At 41.2% G+C, this 17,124-nt stretch overlaps 1 protein-coding gene across 5 annotated transcripts in view; it reads left to right on the top strand.

Annotated features, from left to right (window-relative positions):
• Nucleotides 1–2,897: 2,897 nt before the first annotated feature.
• The window catches only part of myh14 (myosin, heavy chain 14, non-muscle), a 75,874-nt gene continuing 61,647 nt past the window's right edge, over nt 2,898–17,124 (top strand). For 2 of the 5 annotated variants that reach the window (XM_082975558.1, XM_082975555.1), the window contains exons 1-3: nt 2,898–3,085; nt 6,337–6,523; nt 12,558–12,764. In XM_082975558.1, coding sequence (XP_082831684.1) covers nt 6,344–6,523; nt 12,558–12,764 — 387 coding nt within the window. In that variant the 5' untranslated portion in view covers nt 2,898–3,085; nt 6,337–6,343. The remainder of the gene's footprint in view (nt 3,086–6,336; nt 6,524–12,557; nt 12,765–17,124) is intronic. The other 3 variants (XM_082975560.1, XM_082975559.1, XM_082975556.1) reach the window with 2 other exon arrangements.

Genomic DNA, 17,124 nt, shown 5'->3' with positions numbered 1-17,124 from the left:
CGGCGAGTTGAGTTGATGCCAAAGAGCTCCATTTTGGTCTCATCTGACCACAACCCTTTCACCCAGTTGTCCTCTGAATCATTCAGATGTTCATTGGCAAACTTCAGACGGGCATGTATATGTGCTTTCTTGAGCAGGGGGACCTTGCGGGCGCTGCAGGATTTCAGTCCTTACCAATTGTTTTCTGGGTGACTATGGTCCCAGCTGCCTTGAGATCATTGACAAGATCCTCCCGTGTAGTTCTCGGCTGATTCCTCACCGTTCTCATGATCATTGCAACTCCACGAGGTGAGATCTTGCATGGAGCCCCAGACCGAGGGAGATTGACAGTTCTTTTGTGTTTCTTCCATTTGCGAATAATCGCACCAACTGTTGTCACCTTCTCACCAAGCTGCTTGGCGATGGTCTTGTAGCCCATTCCAGCCTTGTGTAGGTCTACAATCTTGTCCCTGACATCCTTGGAGAGCTCTTTGGTCTTGGCCATGGTGGAGAGTTTGGAATCTGATTGATTGATTACTTCTGTGGACAGGTGTCTTTTATACAGGTAACAAGCTGAGATTAGGAGGACTCCCTTTAAGAGTGTGCTCCTAATCTCAGCTTGTTACCTGTATAAAAGACACCTGGGAGCCAGAAATCTTTCTGATTGAGAGGGGGTCAAATACTTATTTCCCTCATTGAAATGCAAATCAATTTATAACATTTTTGACATGCGTTTTTCTGGATATTTTTGTTGTTATTCTGTCTCTCACTGTTCAAATAAACCTACCATTAAAATTATAGACTGATCAATTCTTTGTCAGTGGGCAAACGTACAAAATCAGCAGGGGATCAAATACTTTTTCCCCTCACTGTAACTAAGTCATTATTTCAAACAGAATCTATTCAGTTTCCTTTTACAGTATTACAATTCAAAATCATTGGGTTATGCACCTTACCAGCAGTTACCATGCACAATATATCATGAATCTACATGATATAACTTCATGTAAAGTGTTGACCAATTGTCTTGACCACTAGATGATACAACAGGGCTGTATTGTTCTACCTACTACAAGGACAGACAACTCTGAAACTTTTACTTGCATCTTTGCACAGAAGTAAGTTGACACTATGGATTAACTCAAAGGCAAATATCACATACGTACATACAAAGCACTGTAAAAGCACACAAACGGCTATTGAAATGGCATTTTAAGACGTCACATACTGTATATGGAAAGCAGCACTTCACGCACACTGACCTTTTGAACAGGAAACATGGATATTTCACCTTTTAAAGCAGATTCCATGATATGATTTACAACCATATTGATCGGTTATAGTTGGTGTTATTGACATTTATTCAACTTCCGTGTCTTTCCTTATTTTCCTATGTCTCCATGGCTACCGAGTTCTATTTATAGGTGAATGGCCAGTCCCGTCTGATCCACTTCCTGTGGGGGGTAACTTGAACCCTGACCACCAGGACTCTGACCTCTGAACTCTGTTAGCATTATTTTTAACGCATCCCTCATAACAACAACATAGCCAGATGGATTACTTGATGACTTCCTGGTTGGTTGCTTTATTAGATTCCAGAATAAAATTCTGATATTGCAGGTCAATGTATGTTGGGATGTACGTTAGTGGAATCGGGTTGTTACTAGCTGTGCTCTATTCTTTTTTTCTACAGATACCACTGTATACGTTTCCCATCCTTCTCTGTTGTATCACAAAAATAAAAATGTCACTACTGTTTGTGGCAGAAAGCACTTCCATGTGAAAAAGAATGGCACTATAGAGCAAATAAAACACATTGATTGATATGACTCAATTCTGGTTTATTTTGTACTTGAGTCTCAGATTCTCTCATTGCCAAATAAAAGTCTAAATTATTTTTTGCTGAATGAAAAGGTGTAGTTGGTCACAACATAGGCCTGAATATCTGTAAAAGACTGCTGCCATTACAATACAGTTAATTACTGTGTATTTACTGTGCAAGGTGTGCAGGCTTGTAAACTACATATATATATATATATATATATATATATATATATATATATATATATATATATATATATATATATATATATATGTTATATACATATATGTTATCACATGTTTATTACCTAAAAACACATTTTAAAAAATTCATAATGCAATGCAACAGAAATGATCTATTTTTAGAAGAATACCTAGTCCTATATAACCCGAATAATTGATGAGCGATGACTGGTGCACCGGTTTTGTCTTTAAATGGCAAAACCCTTTGAGCAGTACTATAGCATGCTGTAGCTGCGGTCGCCAGCCAGACATCAACAAGGGATTCTTAAGACTCGGACACGGTAACTGTTAGTAGGAATCTGGGGCGGTCACCTCTTTTAGTAGCCCGGCTCTGCCAATAGACAGTCCTTATGCACAGGTCTATGATCAGCTTAGTACTTTCTCCAAACCTAGCATTAACCATTACATTAAACCCAAAACCGACCTTAGATCAATGTCTAGGGACTATTCCGTCCCTCTCAGAGTGACAGACAAGAGATGCTGTCATCAACAAAGAGCGTGCAAATCTCCCTACCCCACCGCGAGAATACTGCATGGGCACCTGCTACTTTAATCCAATTGGGCATTCCACACGTCCGCCAGACTGATGGGACTGCCCAATATTTTGTCTGATTGGTTAGGATTTGTGGCAATTGGGATCTCTCAAGATCCCATTTGTCGTCGCTTGTATCTGTGCCAGTGAAGGGGCTGGACGGGATCGTCTCATTCAATGGGCGGGGATTCACAGCAGTTGTAGATTTTCATTCGGAGACTCTATTTATAAAGCGGGGCTTAAATGTAAGTTTTTTTTTATTGGTGTATAGACAGGAAGTGATTGTGCTGCGCTGAAGCCGGCGCTTTGCCCTCACCCTTCTGTCTGTCTGTTTTATGATCAGTAGAACGTGTGTGTGCGCCTTCCACTGAGAGAGCGGTGTAATGATAAAAGCCGCATTTGCGGTACCCTCCTCTCACCTCATATAAATCAGGAAAAAACGGAGAAACCGCCTTATTTCGTTCCTCCTCGAGCACTAGACTTATCCACGTCTCGGAGAACATTGTGAAGGTGAGATATTTAGTTACCAATAGCCAACTCTAATTCAGTCGTAGATAGTCTAATATACTGCACGGCGACGCATCATATTTCATTGGTGTTGGCTACTTGCTAACCTAGCTCGGTTAGTCTAAATGCGGGTGGCATAACGCCGAAAATTACACCCAATAGGGGACCTTCCAGCGGCGTGCTGCCTGGCCCTCCGGTTAGCATGCAGGCCCACGAATGGTACAAAACGATCACATAGCAAACCGAAAATATTGTAAGCTGTTAGACAAGAGAATGCAAGCAGTTGTAAATATGTTGCTTTATTAATTAAGGGTTTATTATAAGTATATTATTATAACGCTATTATGTCTTCTTATCCGTAGGATATTCGTATTATTAACCTATTATTAGTAATACTATTAATATTATTATTAGGATATTATTTAACCCACATTAGTGACTGACCACCCCAAAGCTAACTATAAGGCTAAATCCCATGCGCTCTCTATAATGTGGTCCATTGAGTCTATCATTAGGCTATATGCTATAAGGAATCCTCTAATCATTATTCATACCTCATGCTCGAGGTGTGGTTGGCTTCATGGCTTTTGTCGGGTGGTATGGTGTTGCAGGTAGTAGAATGGGAATCTTTCATATAGCTCCCGTTAGCGGACGCTCTAATATTTTGGACGGGGAAGCTTGCTAGTGTGTCTGTCTGCCAGTGACAGTTTCAGGCGGTGGTTGAGTCACAATGTCACCGCTGCTTCAACACTCGGCTTTTTTCCTCAAATTTAAGAGTAAAGAAAAGGCGTTACCATGCCCCCCCACCCCCCCCCCCCCCCCCACCCCCACCACCACCACACACACACAACCACACACACATTCCTCCCGCACCCCCGCATTGACCTCCACACAAACCCCGCAAGTATTCTTTAATGCTGCACTGTGGCGGTGTATTGGGGAGTGTGCTTAGTTTAGTGTTGCTATGGAAAACATCTGGTGTTATTAGGCTTTAGACACCTGGCTGAGTGAGCTACAGTAGCCTGGTCACTCAGTCATGGACTGACCAAAGACAGCCTTGTTCAGATGTGCTATAAGCTTTTGTTCTAATGATAAATACAGACAGACATGTATAAACAGATGATAAGGAATGCCTCAGGATATCTGATGACTATTTCTGGCCATCCTTCATCCTCCTTCTCGCATCAGTCATGAAGCTGCACTCGGTCTCTCTGTTTGGAGTGACTCACCAACACTAAGCTGCTGTATGTACACAGTATGACAGACAGACAGGAGAAGGTGTCCGTGCAGGTGTAGACCTACTCAGGCCAGAGACAGAGGGACAGACACAGACAGAAAGACATGGGAGGAATCAGGGTGGTCTGGGTGGAGGACATTCCTCAAGAGTAGACACCTTATCTGTGATGACAGACAGCAACATACCTTCTGTTTTGGGTCGGGTTGACACTCAGACTTACTTTATGTACTGTATGCAGAGGGGTTCGGCTTCAATCCAAATGATGAGTAGTCATTTATTGGGGTAGACAATATCAGTGTCCTTTAGGAGCCAATAAAGATATAAACAAACAGTCTATAGATGATTGACACCCTCAGACCAATCACTAAATCAATCCATACTAGTTTTCAGAGACGTCTGAGAAATGGCCTGTATGGCAGACTCAGCTTCACTACTCAATGGCTACTAATACACACTTCCCTTACAATCACACCCATCATGGATGATGTGATTGTTAAAGCCAGGGATTGGAGGTACATGTTGATATAGAGCTGTCTTTGTCCCACAGTGTTTGACTACTAGAAGTGGTTGGCTCGTGACTCCAGCAGAGTGCACTGGACTGTAAAGGTCCTCTGTGTCGCTGTGTGACCTAATCTTAGTTCTGTTGCTATGATAATACAGTAATATCAGCCAACTGTGGAGTAGACCTCTCCTCCTCTCTCTCACTCTCCCTCTCCCCCTCTCCCTTTCTCTCTCTCTCTCTCTCTCTCTCTCTCTCTCTCTCTCTCTCTCTCTCTCTCTCTCTCTCTCTCTCTCTCTCTCTCTCTCTCTCTCTCCCTCTCTCTTCCTCTCTCTCCCTTTCTCTCTCTCTCTCTCTCTCTCTCTCTCTCTCTCTCTCTCTCTCGCTCTCTCTCCCCTCTCCCTTTCTCTCTCTCTCTCTCTCTCTCTTCCTCTCTCTCTCTCCCGCTCGCTCGCTCTCTCTCTCTCTCTCTTCCTCTCTCGCTCTCTCTCCCCTCTCCCTTTCTCTCTCTCTCTCTCTCTCCCTCTCTCTCTCTCTTCCTCTCTCTCTCTCTCTCTCTCTCGCTCGCTCTCTCTCTCTCTCTCTCTCTTCCTCTCTCTCTCTCTCTCGCTCTCTCTCCCCTCTCTCTCTCTCTCTCTCTCTCTCTCTCTCTCTCTCTCTCTCTCTCTCTCTCTCTCTTCCTCTCTCTCTCTCGCTCTCTCTCCCCTCTCCCTTTCTCTCTCTCTCTCTCTCTCTCTCTCTCTCTCTCTCTCTCTCGCTCTCTCTCTCTCTCTCTTCCTCTCTCTCTCTCTCTCGCTCTCTCTCCCCTCTCCCTTTCTCTCTCTCTCTCTCTCTCTCTCGCTCTCTCTCTCTCTCTCTTCCTCTCTCTCTCTCTCTCGCTCTCTCTCCCCTCTCCCTTTCTCTCTCTCTCTCTCTCTCTCCCTCTCTCTTCCTCTCTCTCTCTCTCTCTCGCTCGCTCTCTCTCCCCTCTCCCTTTCTCTCTCCCCCTCTCTCTCTCTCTCTTTAAGCTCTGACTGTCATGTCACTTTACTGAGTCAGTTGATGTATCCCTCTGCTCCCTTCCCCCTCCATCCCTCCATCCATCTCTCTCTCTTCCACCCTGACTGTCTCCTTGATTTGCTCTGTCTTTCAATTATGCCATCTCTGACTATCGGGACTGTATCTGGGCTGTGTGGTCCTACTGCTCTCATTTTCTGTGTGTGTGTGCATTGTGTGTGTGTACTTACTAGTCTACTACTGCTCTCTTGAGAGGGATCACATCACTGTCACTGTCTGATAGTTAGGCAGTCCTCCTCCACTCACACTCACATGCCATGATCAGTGAAATACACTGCTCTGATTTTCATCTACTATGCAGTCCACTCACTCACATGACAGTGTGACTGAGTGAGAACATGTCTAACACTGTCTTTCTTGTCTCTTTCCTTCCCATTCCCCATCTCTCTCTCTCTCTCTCTCTCTCTCTCTCTCTCTCTCTCTCTCTCTCTCTCTCTCTCTCTCTCTCTCTCTCTCTTCCAGCAGCACCATGTCCAGGCCGTCAGGGGGCGGTGTTGCCAATGATGTCACCCGCTTCCTGTCCACGGGGGCGGTGCCAGGCTCGCCCACTTCCTCTACCCCCACTGGCCACGTATTCTCCGCCTCCAGCCAGGCTGATTGGGCGGCAAAGAGGCTCGTCTGGGTTCCATCCGAGAAGCACGGCTTTGAGGTGAGTGGCCTGGGCGGGGCCAATGGACATGGTCAGGGTGGAGGGCAGCCGGTGGTGAGGTTAGGGGAGGGCCGACCTTTTCAACTAATCAACTAATCATGGTCGTCAATATAGGGCATTGTTAGTTGAAGCAGGTGTTTTAGAGTTGGGCTGGAACAAAAACCTGTGTGCACTGCTGCGCTCCAAGGACTTGCCCACCTCTTGCCCTACCATGGGGCACAGGCCTCCCTGGGTCCATCAGTCCTATGCAGTTGAGCACGACATTGACAACTACATAGCAGATAAGCACACCAGGCATTCAATTGAGATGATTCCATACCATGTCATAATCATTTTCATGATCTATTTGTTGCATTTCTATCTGCAGCACTCTGAATAGTCCTCATACAGGTGAATAATTGGCTCCAGGCGTGTGCCTGTTTGACAGGTGTGGAAAACAGAACAGTGTGTTTCTCAAGACAATGGAATGGTAACCCATTGATCTAGCATTCTCTATGATGCTATTTCACAGTGTTGGAATACCTTCCTTGTCTTTCTATGCTTCTCTGTACCCTTCCAACTCTATTCTAGTCTCCTTCTATTGTCAGTGCTACAGTGTACTAGGGCTTCTAGTTCTCCTCTCTCACATTGCTTTAGTCACAGGGCTCTATCTCTCTGTTGGAGCCACGCTGCGCTCTGATCTACGTCACTCAGCTCTACATGTTGCATTCTAAACCTCGTCTTTCTATGAGAAGTGGCATCACTTGTAGAACCCTTCCACCTCTATCCTTTACCTTGATCACTCTCTCCTTACATCTGTTCTGCTGTGTCCCAGTGCGCACTGTGTTCCAAGGCTCATGTGTTCCACAATGTGACAGGGTTCCAATGGGCGCTCTACTCTATAGTATGTCTATACAGGGTAGCTCTCTCTGTTTCTCTGCTGTTCTGATATGCAGCTCTATGAATAGAACAATACACTCCTTCAGCCTCCTAATGTTAAAGAGGCCGCAGTAACACACACACACACACAGTCACACACATAGTCACACACACTGTCGTCATTCTACATTCATATTTTAAGTGTGTGTTTAGTCGTATTCTAAGAATGCGGGTGTGTGTGCCAGGCAGAAGTAAATGGTGAACCGAGCAGAGAAGAGCAGAACAGAGCAGAGCAGAGCAGAGCAGAGCGGAACAGAGCAGAGCAGAGCAGAACAGAACAGAACAGAGCAGAGCAGAGCAGAGCAGAACAGAACAAAGCAGAACAGAGCAGAGCAGAGCAGGGTAGAATCTTGTGACCTGACCAGTTCAGAGTTCACCACTTCCTGTCGTCCCCCGGTCATAAGAGCTGTACTATGACAAGGGTTATTAACTCCTCTCTCTCTGTCTATTTCTGTTTGCTCCTCCTCAGTCTAGCCATCTCAACCACTATCAATGTATGCACTGTTTTATGTTGTGTGTGTATGTGGACACCAGTGATGCTTATTGCTTCATACTGGAAATCAATCCCACCTCCTCTTGTCATGTGATGAAGCCCTATATTTCACACCACCATGTGTTATTACCATGTGTTATTGCTATGTGTTATTGCTATGTGTTATAACCATGTGTTATAACACCATGTGTTATAACACCATGTGTTATTGCCATGTGTTATAGCCATGTGTTATAACCATGTGTTATAACCATGTGTTATTACCATGTGTTATTACCATGTGTTATTACCATGTGTTATTACCATGTGTTATTACCATGTGTTATTACCATGCGTTGTTACCATGTGTTGTTACCATGCGTTGTTACCATGCGTTGTTACTATGTGTCATTACCAATCGTTATTGCCATTTGTTATTATCATGTGTTATTGCCATTTGTTATTATCATGTGTTATTATCATGTGTTATTATCATGTGTCATTACCAATCGTTATTATCATGTGTTATTATCATGTGTTATTATCATGTGTTATTATCATGTGTCATTACCAATCGTTATTATCATGTGTTATTATCATGTGTTATTGCCATTTGTTATTACCATGTGTTATTACCATGTGTTATTGCTATGTGTTATAACCATGTGTTATTACCATGTGTTGTTACCATGTGTTGTTACCATGCGTTGTTACTATGTGTCATTACCAATCGTTATTATCATGTGTTATTATCATGTGTTATTATCATGTGTTATTACCATGTGTTGTTACCATGCGTTGTTACCATGCGTTGTTACTATGTGTCATTACCAATCGTTATTATCATGTGTTATTATCATGTGTTATTGCCATTTGTTATTATCATGTGTTATTGCCATTTGTTATTATCATGTGTTATTATCATGTGTTATTATCATGTGTCATTACCAATCGTTATTATCATGTGTTATTATCATGTGTTATTATCATGTGTTATTATCATGTGTTATTATCATGTGTCATTACCAATCGTTATTATCATGTGTTATTATCATGTGTTATTGCCATTTGTTATTATCATGCGTTTCTACCTTTAGATTTTGTGGCATAGAGAAAGTTAAGGTATCATACAGGGGAGGTGATATTAATAATATTCTGAGTAAAAGAGAATGTTTTGGGATTTTCACCCTCCAGACATTATTTCCTAAAGGTCTTAATGATGAAATGCCTATGTATGTTATGTTGTGAATTTGAACATGAATTATGTCCCTATATAAGACTACTCTGATATTTTTCGTACGATGTACCCAATGATGAATTAAAACTTGCTATGTCCTCATTGTGGTCTTACAGACGTGTTTAATACGTCTTATTTACACACTTTATTCAAATATTTATGAAATGCATATTGTTATTTGGTAGCACTTATTTGTTTTTCCTTCGCCTCCAACCCCTTTCGATGCATGGAACGGATGTGGGTGGGGCTAGGTCTACATAAGGGTGCTAAATTTAAGAAATTCACAAAAGCTCTGACGAAGGCCGTGAGGCCGATACGTAAACCTTATTAAAGATCAGTGATACTATCGAGCAGTGTGCGGTTTCCTTTTTCCTTCATCTTGTTCAACTGTTGCCATGCACCTGCAAAAAGATTGCTCAGATGTGCGAGTGCCTTTTGAATTTTGAATTATCATGCATGTGTTATTATAATGCGTTAATATCATGCATTATTACCATGTGTTAATATCATGCATTATTACCATGTGTTATTACCATGTGTTATTACCATGTGTTATTATCATGCGTTATTATCATGCATTATTACCATGTGTTATTATCATGCGTTATTACCATGTGTTATTATCATGCGTTTGTACCATGTCTTAGTATCATGCGTTATTATCATGCGTTATTACCATGTGTTATTATCGTGTGTTATTATCGTGTGTTATTATCGTGTGTTATTATCGTGTGTTATTATCGTGTGTTATTACCATGTGTTATTATCATGCGTTATTATCATGCATTATTACCATGTGTTATTATCATGCGTTATTATCATGCATTATTACCATGCGTTATTATCATGCGTTATTACCATGTGTTATTATTGTGTGTTATTATCGTGTGTTATTACCATGTGTTATTATCATGCGTTATTATCATGCATTATTACCATGTGTTATTATCATGCGTTATTATCATGCATTATTACCATGTGTTATTATCATGCGTTATTACCATGTGTTATTATCGTGTGTTATTATCGTGTGTTATTATCATGCGTTATTATCATGCATTATTACCATGTGTTATTATCATGCGTTATTATAATGCGTTATTACCATGTGTTATTATCATGCGTTATTGTCATGTCTTATTACCATGCGTTATTACCATGTGTTATTACCATGTGTTATTACCATGTGTTATTACCATGCGTTATTACATGCGTTATTATCATGCGTTATTATCATGTCTTATTACCATGCGTTATTACCATGTCTTATTACCATGTGTTATTACCATGTGTTATTATCATGAGTTATTACCATGCTTTATTATCATGCGTTATTACCATATGTTATTATCATGCGTTATTGTCATAGCTTATTATCATGCGTTATTACCATGTGTTATTACCATGTGTTATTATCATGCGTTATTACCATGCCTTATGATCATGCGTTAATACCATGTCTTATTATCATGTGTTTGTACCATGTGTAATTATCATTGTTATTACCATGTCTTATTACCATGCATTTGTACCATGTTTTATTACCATGTCTTATTATCATGCGTTTGTACGATGTGTTATTATCATGTGTTATTATCATGTGTTATTATTATGCATTTGTACCATGTGTTATTATCATGTGTTATTATTATGCGTTTGTACCATGTGTTATTATCATGTGTTATTATTATGCATTTGTACTAGAGGTCGACCGATTATGATTTTTCACCGCCGATACCAATTATTGGAGGACCGAAAAAAGCCGATACCGATTAATCGTCCGATTTTTATATATATATTTGTAATAATGACAATTACAACAATAGTGAATGAACACTTATTTTAACTTATTATAATACATCAATAAAATCAATTTAGTCTCAAATAAATAATGAAACATGTTCAATTTGGTTTAAATTATGCAAAAACAATGTGTCGGAGAAGAAAGTAAAAGTGCAATATGTGCCATGTAAAAAAGCTAATGTTTAAGTTCCTTGCTCAGAACATATGAAAGCTGGCGGTTCATCTTAACATGAGTCTTCAATATTCCCAGGTAAGAAGTTGTAAGTTGTAGTTATTATAGGACTATTTCTCTCTATACCATTTGTATTTCATATACCTTTGACTATTGGATGTTCTAATAGGTACTTTAGTATTGCCAGCCTAATCTTGGGAGTTGATAGGCTTGAAGTCATAAACAGCGCAATGCTTGAAGCACAATGAAGAGCAGCTGGCAAATGCAGGAAAGTGCTGTTTGAATGAATGCTTACGAGCCTGCTGCTGCCTACCACTGCTCAGTCAGACTGCTCTATCAAATCATAGACTTAATTATAATATAATAACACACAGAAATACGAGCCTTAGGTCATTAATATGGTCAAATCTGGAAACTATCATTTCGAAAACAAAAAGTTTATTCTTTCAGTGAAATACGGAACCGTTCCGTATTTTATCTAACGGGTGGCATCCATAAGTCTAAATATTGCTGTTACATTGCACAACCTTCAATGTTATGTCATAATTATGTACAATTCTGGCAAATTAATTACGGTCTTTGTTAGGAAGAAATAGTCTTCACACAGTTCGCAACGAGCCAGGCAGCCCAAACTGCTGCATATACCCTGACTCTGCTTGCACAGAACACAAGAGAAGTGACACAATTTCCCTAGTTAAAATAAATTCATGTTAGCAGGCAATATTAACTAAATATGCAGGTTTAAAAATATACACTTGTGTATTGATTTTAAGAAAGGCGTTGATGTTTATGGTTAGGTACACATTGGTGCAACGACAGTGCTTTTTTTCGTGAACGCACTTGTTAAATCACCCGTTTGGCGAAGTAGGCTGTGATTCAATGATAAATTAACAGGCACCGCATCGATTATATGCAACGCAGGACAAGCTAGATAAACTAGTAATATCATCAACCATGTGTAGTTAACTAGTGATTATGTTAAGATTGATTGTTTTTTATAAGATAAGTTTAATGCTGACTAGCACCTTACCTTGGCTCCTTGCTGCACTCGCATAACAGGTAGTCAGCCTGCCACGCAGTCTCCTCGTGGAGTGCAATGTAATCGACCATAATCGGTGTCCAAAAATGCCGATTACTGATTGTTATGAAAACTTGAAATCGGCCCTAATTAATCGGCCATTCCGATTAATCGGTCGACCTCTAGTTTGTACCATGTGTTATGGCTTGTCATGTCTTGTGCTGTTAGTGGATGTTTCCTGGATCAGTATCTAACTAACCTCTCTGTCCCTTCCCCTACCCTTTCTCTCTCTCTCTCTCTTTTCCCTGCCTCTCTCTCTCTCTCCCCCCACCTCTACATCTCCCCCTACCCTCTCTCTATCTCCTCCCCCTTCTCCCCGCTCTTTCTCTCACTCCCCCTACCCCAACCCTCCAGTCTGCCAGTATCCGTGAGGAGCGTGGGGATGAGGTGGAGGTGGAGCTAACAGACAGCCAGAGGAAGCTGACCCTGTCCAGAGAGGAGGTCCAGAGGATGAATCCTCCCAGGTTCAGTAAGGTGGAGGACATGGCTGACCTCACCTGTCTCAACGAGGCCTCCGTCCTACACAACCTCAGAGAGAGATACTACTCTGGCTTGATATACGTCAGTGTACATTACACACATACACACACACACACACACGTGGGTGGGCGCACACACACACACACACACACACACACACACACACACACACACACACACACACGACACAATAATACATAAACTCAAACTTGCACAGCATACAAGGGAGAAGTGAAAGTCAAAACTGATGTGTGTATGTACAGTATATACAGTTGAAGTCGGAAGTTTACATCCACTTATGTTGGTGTCATTAAAACTCGTTTTTCAACCACTCCACACATTTCTTGTTAACAAACTATAGTTTTGGTAAGTCGGTTAGGACATCTACTTCGTGCATGACACAAGTAATTTTTCCAACAATTGTTTATAGACAGATTATTTCACTTATAATTCACTGTATCACAATTCCAGTGGGTCAGAAGTTTACATACACTAAGTTGACTGTGCCTTTAAACAGCTTGGAAAATTCCAGAAAATTATGTCATGGCTTTAGAAGCTTCTGATAGGCTAATTGACATCATTTGAGTCAACTGGAAGTGTACCTGTGGATGTATTTCAAGGCCTACCTTCAAACTCATTGCCTCTTTGCTTGACATCATGGGAAAATCAAAAGATATCAGCCAAGACCTCAGAAAAAAAAATTGTAGACCTCCACAAGTCTGGTTCATCCTTGGAAGCAATTTCCAAACGCCTGAAGGTACCACGTTCATCTGTACAAACAATAGTACGCGAGGAAAAACACCATGGGACCACGCAGCCGTCATACCGCACATCTCCTAGACATTAATGTACTTTGGTGTGAAAAGTGCAAATCAATCCCAGAACAACAGCAAAGGACCTTGTAAAGATGCTGGAGGAAACAGGTATAAAAGTATCTATATCCACAGTAAAACCAAACCAATGGGTCTTCCAAATGGACAATGACCCCAAGCATACTTCCAAAGTTGTGGCAAAATGGTAAGGACAACAAAGGCAAGGTATTGGAGTGGCTATCACAAAGCCCTGACCTCAATCCTATTGAAAATCTGTTGGCATTACTGAAAAAGCGTGTTCGAGCAAGGAGGTCTACAAACCTGACTCAGTTACCCAACTTATTGTGGGAGCTTGTAGAAGGCTAAACGTTTGACCCAAGTTAAACAGTTTAAAGGCAATGCTACCAAATACTAATTGAGTGTATGTAAACTTCTGAACCACTGGGAATGTGATGAAAGAAATTAAAGCTGAAATAAATTATTTTCTCTACTATTATTCTGACAGTTCACATTCTTAAAATAAAGTGGTAATCCTAACTGACCTAAAACAGGGAATTTTTACTGGGATTAAATGTAAGGAATTGTGAAAAACTTTGTTTAAATGTATTTGGCTAAGGTGTATTTAATCTTCCGACTTCAACTGTATAAGCACAAGATAAACACGTCACACCGTGTGGGTGTGCGTGTGTGTGCGTGTGTGTGTGTGTGTGTGTGTGTGAGAGAACAGTTCCCACAAGAATAGTAAACAAACGAACATTTGACCAACTGGGGACATTTTGTTAGTCCCTACAAGGTCAAATGCTATTTCTAGGGGGTTCAGGGTAAACATTAGAAATAGTGTTAGGGTTAGAATTAGGTTTAGTGTTAGGAGCTAGGGTTAGTTTATGGGTTAGGGTTAGGAGCTAGGGTTAGTTTATGGGTAAGGGTTAGGAGCTAGGGTTAGTTTATGGGTAAGGGTTAGGAGCTAGGGTTAGTTTATGGGTTAGGGTTAGTTTATTGGTAAGGGTTAGGAGCTAGGGTTAGTTTATGGGTTAGGAGCTAGGGTTAGTTTATGGGTTAGGGTTAGGAGCTAGGGTTAGTTTATGGGTTAGGGTTAGGAGCTAGGGTTAGTTTATGGGTTAGGGTTAGGAGCTAGGGTTAGTTTATGGGTTAGGGTTAGGAGCTAGGGTTAGTTTATGGGTTAGGGTTAGGAGCTAGGGTTAGTTTATGGGTTAGGGTTAGGAGCTAGGGTTAGTTTATGGGTTAGGGTTAGGAGCTAGGGTTAGTTTATGGGTTAGGGTTAGGAGCTAGGGTTAGTTTATGGGTTAGGGTTAGGAGCTAGGGTTAGTTTATGGGTTAGGGTTAGGAGCTAGGGTTAGTTTATGGGTTAGGGTTAGGAGCTAGGGTTAGTTTATGGGTTAGGGTTAGTTTATGGGTTAGGGTTAGGAGCTAGGGTTAGTTTATGGGTTAGGGTTAGGAGCTAGGGTTAGTTTATGGGTTAGGGTTAGGAGCTAGGGTTAGTTTATGGGTTAGGGTTAGGAGCTAGGGTTAGGGTTAGGGGTTCTGGAAAAAGTGATTTTGAATGGGACTGAATTGTGTGTCCCCTTGGGGTTAGTTTTACAAGACTGTGTGTGTGTGTGTGTGTGTGTGTGCGTGGGGGGGGGTTACTCTGTAGAGAGAACTGTGACATCAGTGTAACTGATATAAGAGGAGGGGTTGTGTTACATCACAGACGTTTATATAAGAAGGACGGAGCAGAAAGGAGAGCTGCATCTACTGTTTCGTGACTATGAACCAATGAAGGGAGGGATGAGAGAAAGAGATAAGAAAGGAAGATGGATAAGAAGAAAGAAAGAAAGACAGATAAGTGTTGCGGTACTTTGATATGAAGAATGTGTCAGAAAGAGTTAGACATAGTGAACGACACTTTGTATTGTATATCTATGTTGAGGAATTTGAAGGCTGTTTATGTTTATCTTATCTGCTTTAGAGAAAGAGAGAGAGAGAAAATGGGGGATTTTGGTGGACAAGGCAGTATACTGACCCTCATATTTCAGTCCACCACACACACACACACACACACACACACACACACACACACACACACACACACACACACACACACACACACACATACTGTATGTGTGGATTATCAGGGGAGGGTGTGAGAGGAGGTGGATGGGTAGGGGTGACCAGTCAGAATCCACAGAGTCATCTTGTTATCAGTACCTTTACACTGTTGCCTGCATATTTCATTCATAAATCTGTGTTGTAGGACTAGCTGGTTGATTGATTATCCTGACAGCTATCTTTCTTTTTCATTAGAAATCCTTCTTACACATTCCACCTGACCCTACTCATACTGTAGGTTAATATGTCCTACTCATACTGTAGGTTAATATGTCCTACTCATACTGTAGGTTAATGGGTCCTACTCATACTGTAGGTTAATATGTCCTACTCATACTGTAGGTTAATGGGCCCTACTCATACTGTAGGTTAATGTGTCCTACTCATACTGTAGGTTAATATGTCCTACTCATACTGTAGGTTAATGTGTCCTACTCATACTGTAGGTTAATGTGTCCTACTCATACTGTAGGTTAATATGTCCTACTCATACTGTAGGTTAATATGTCCTACTCATACTGTAGGTTAATGTGTCCTACTCATACTGTAGGTTAATGGGCCCTACTCATACTGTAGGTTAATGGGTCCTACTCATACTGTAGGTTAATATGTCCTACTCATACTGTAGGTTAATGGGCCCTACTCATACTGTAGGTTAATGTGTCCTACTCATACTGTAGGTTAATGGGTCCTACTCATACTGTAGGTTAATGGGTCCTACTCATACTGTAGGTTAATATGTCCTACTCATACTGTAGGTTAATGGGCCCTACTCATACTGTAGGTTAATGTGTCCTACTCATACTGTAGGTTAATGTGTTCTACTCATACTGTAGGTTAATGTGTCCTACTCATACTGTAGGTTAATGTGTCCTACTCATACTGTAGGTTAATGGGTCCTACTCATACTGTAGGTTAATGGGTCCTACTCATACTGTAGGTTAATGGGTCCTACTCATACTGTAGGTTAATATGTCCTACTCATACTGTAGGTTAATGGGCCCTACTCATACTGTAGGTTAATATGTCCTACTCATACTGTAGGTTAATATGTCCTACTCATACTGTAGGTTAATGGGTCCTACTCATACTGTAGGTTAATGGGTCCTACTCATACTGTAGGTTAATGGGTCCTACTCATACTGTAGGTTAATGGGCCCTACTCATACTGTAGGTTAATGGGTCCTACTCATACTGTAGGTTAATATGTCCTACTCATACTGTAGGTTAATATGTGCTACTCATACTGTAGGTTAATGGGTCCTACTCATACTGTAGGTTAATATGTCCTACTCATACTGTAGGTTAATGGGTTCTACTCATACTGTAGGTTAATGTGTCCTACTCATACTGTAGGTTAATATGTCCTACTCATACTGTAGGTTAATGGGTCCTACTCATACTGTAGGTTAATGGGTCCTACTCATACTGTAGGTTAATGGGTCCTACTCATACTGTAGGTTAATGTGTCCTACTCATACTGTAGGTTAATGGGTCCTACTCATACTGTAGGTTAATGG

Source organism: Salmo salar, chromosome 05, assembly GCF_965601325.2.
Source record: "Salmo salar chromosome 05, fSalSal1, whole genome shotgun sequence".
NCBI classification, from domain to species: Eukaryota; Metazoa; Chordata; class Actinopteri; order Salmoniformes; family Salmonidae; genus Salmo; species Salmo salar.
The sequence above is the reverse complement of the archived record's forward strand: the minus strand, read 5'-3'. Positions and strand labels throughout refer to the sequence as shown.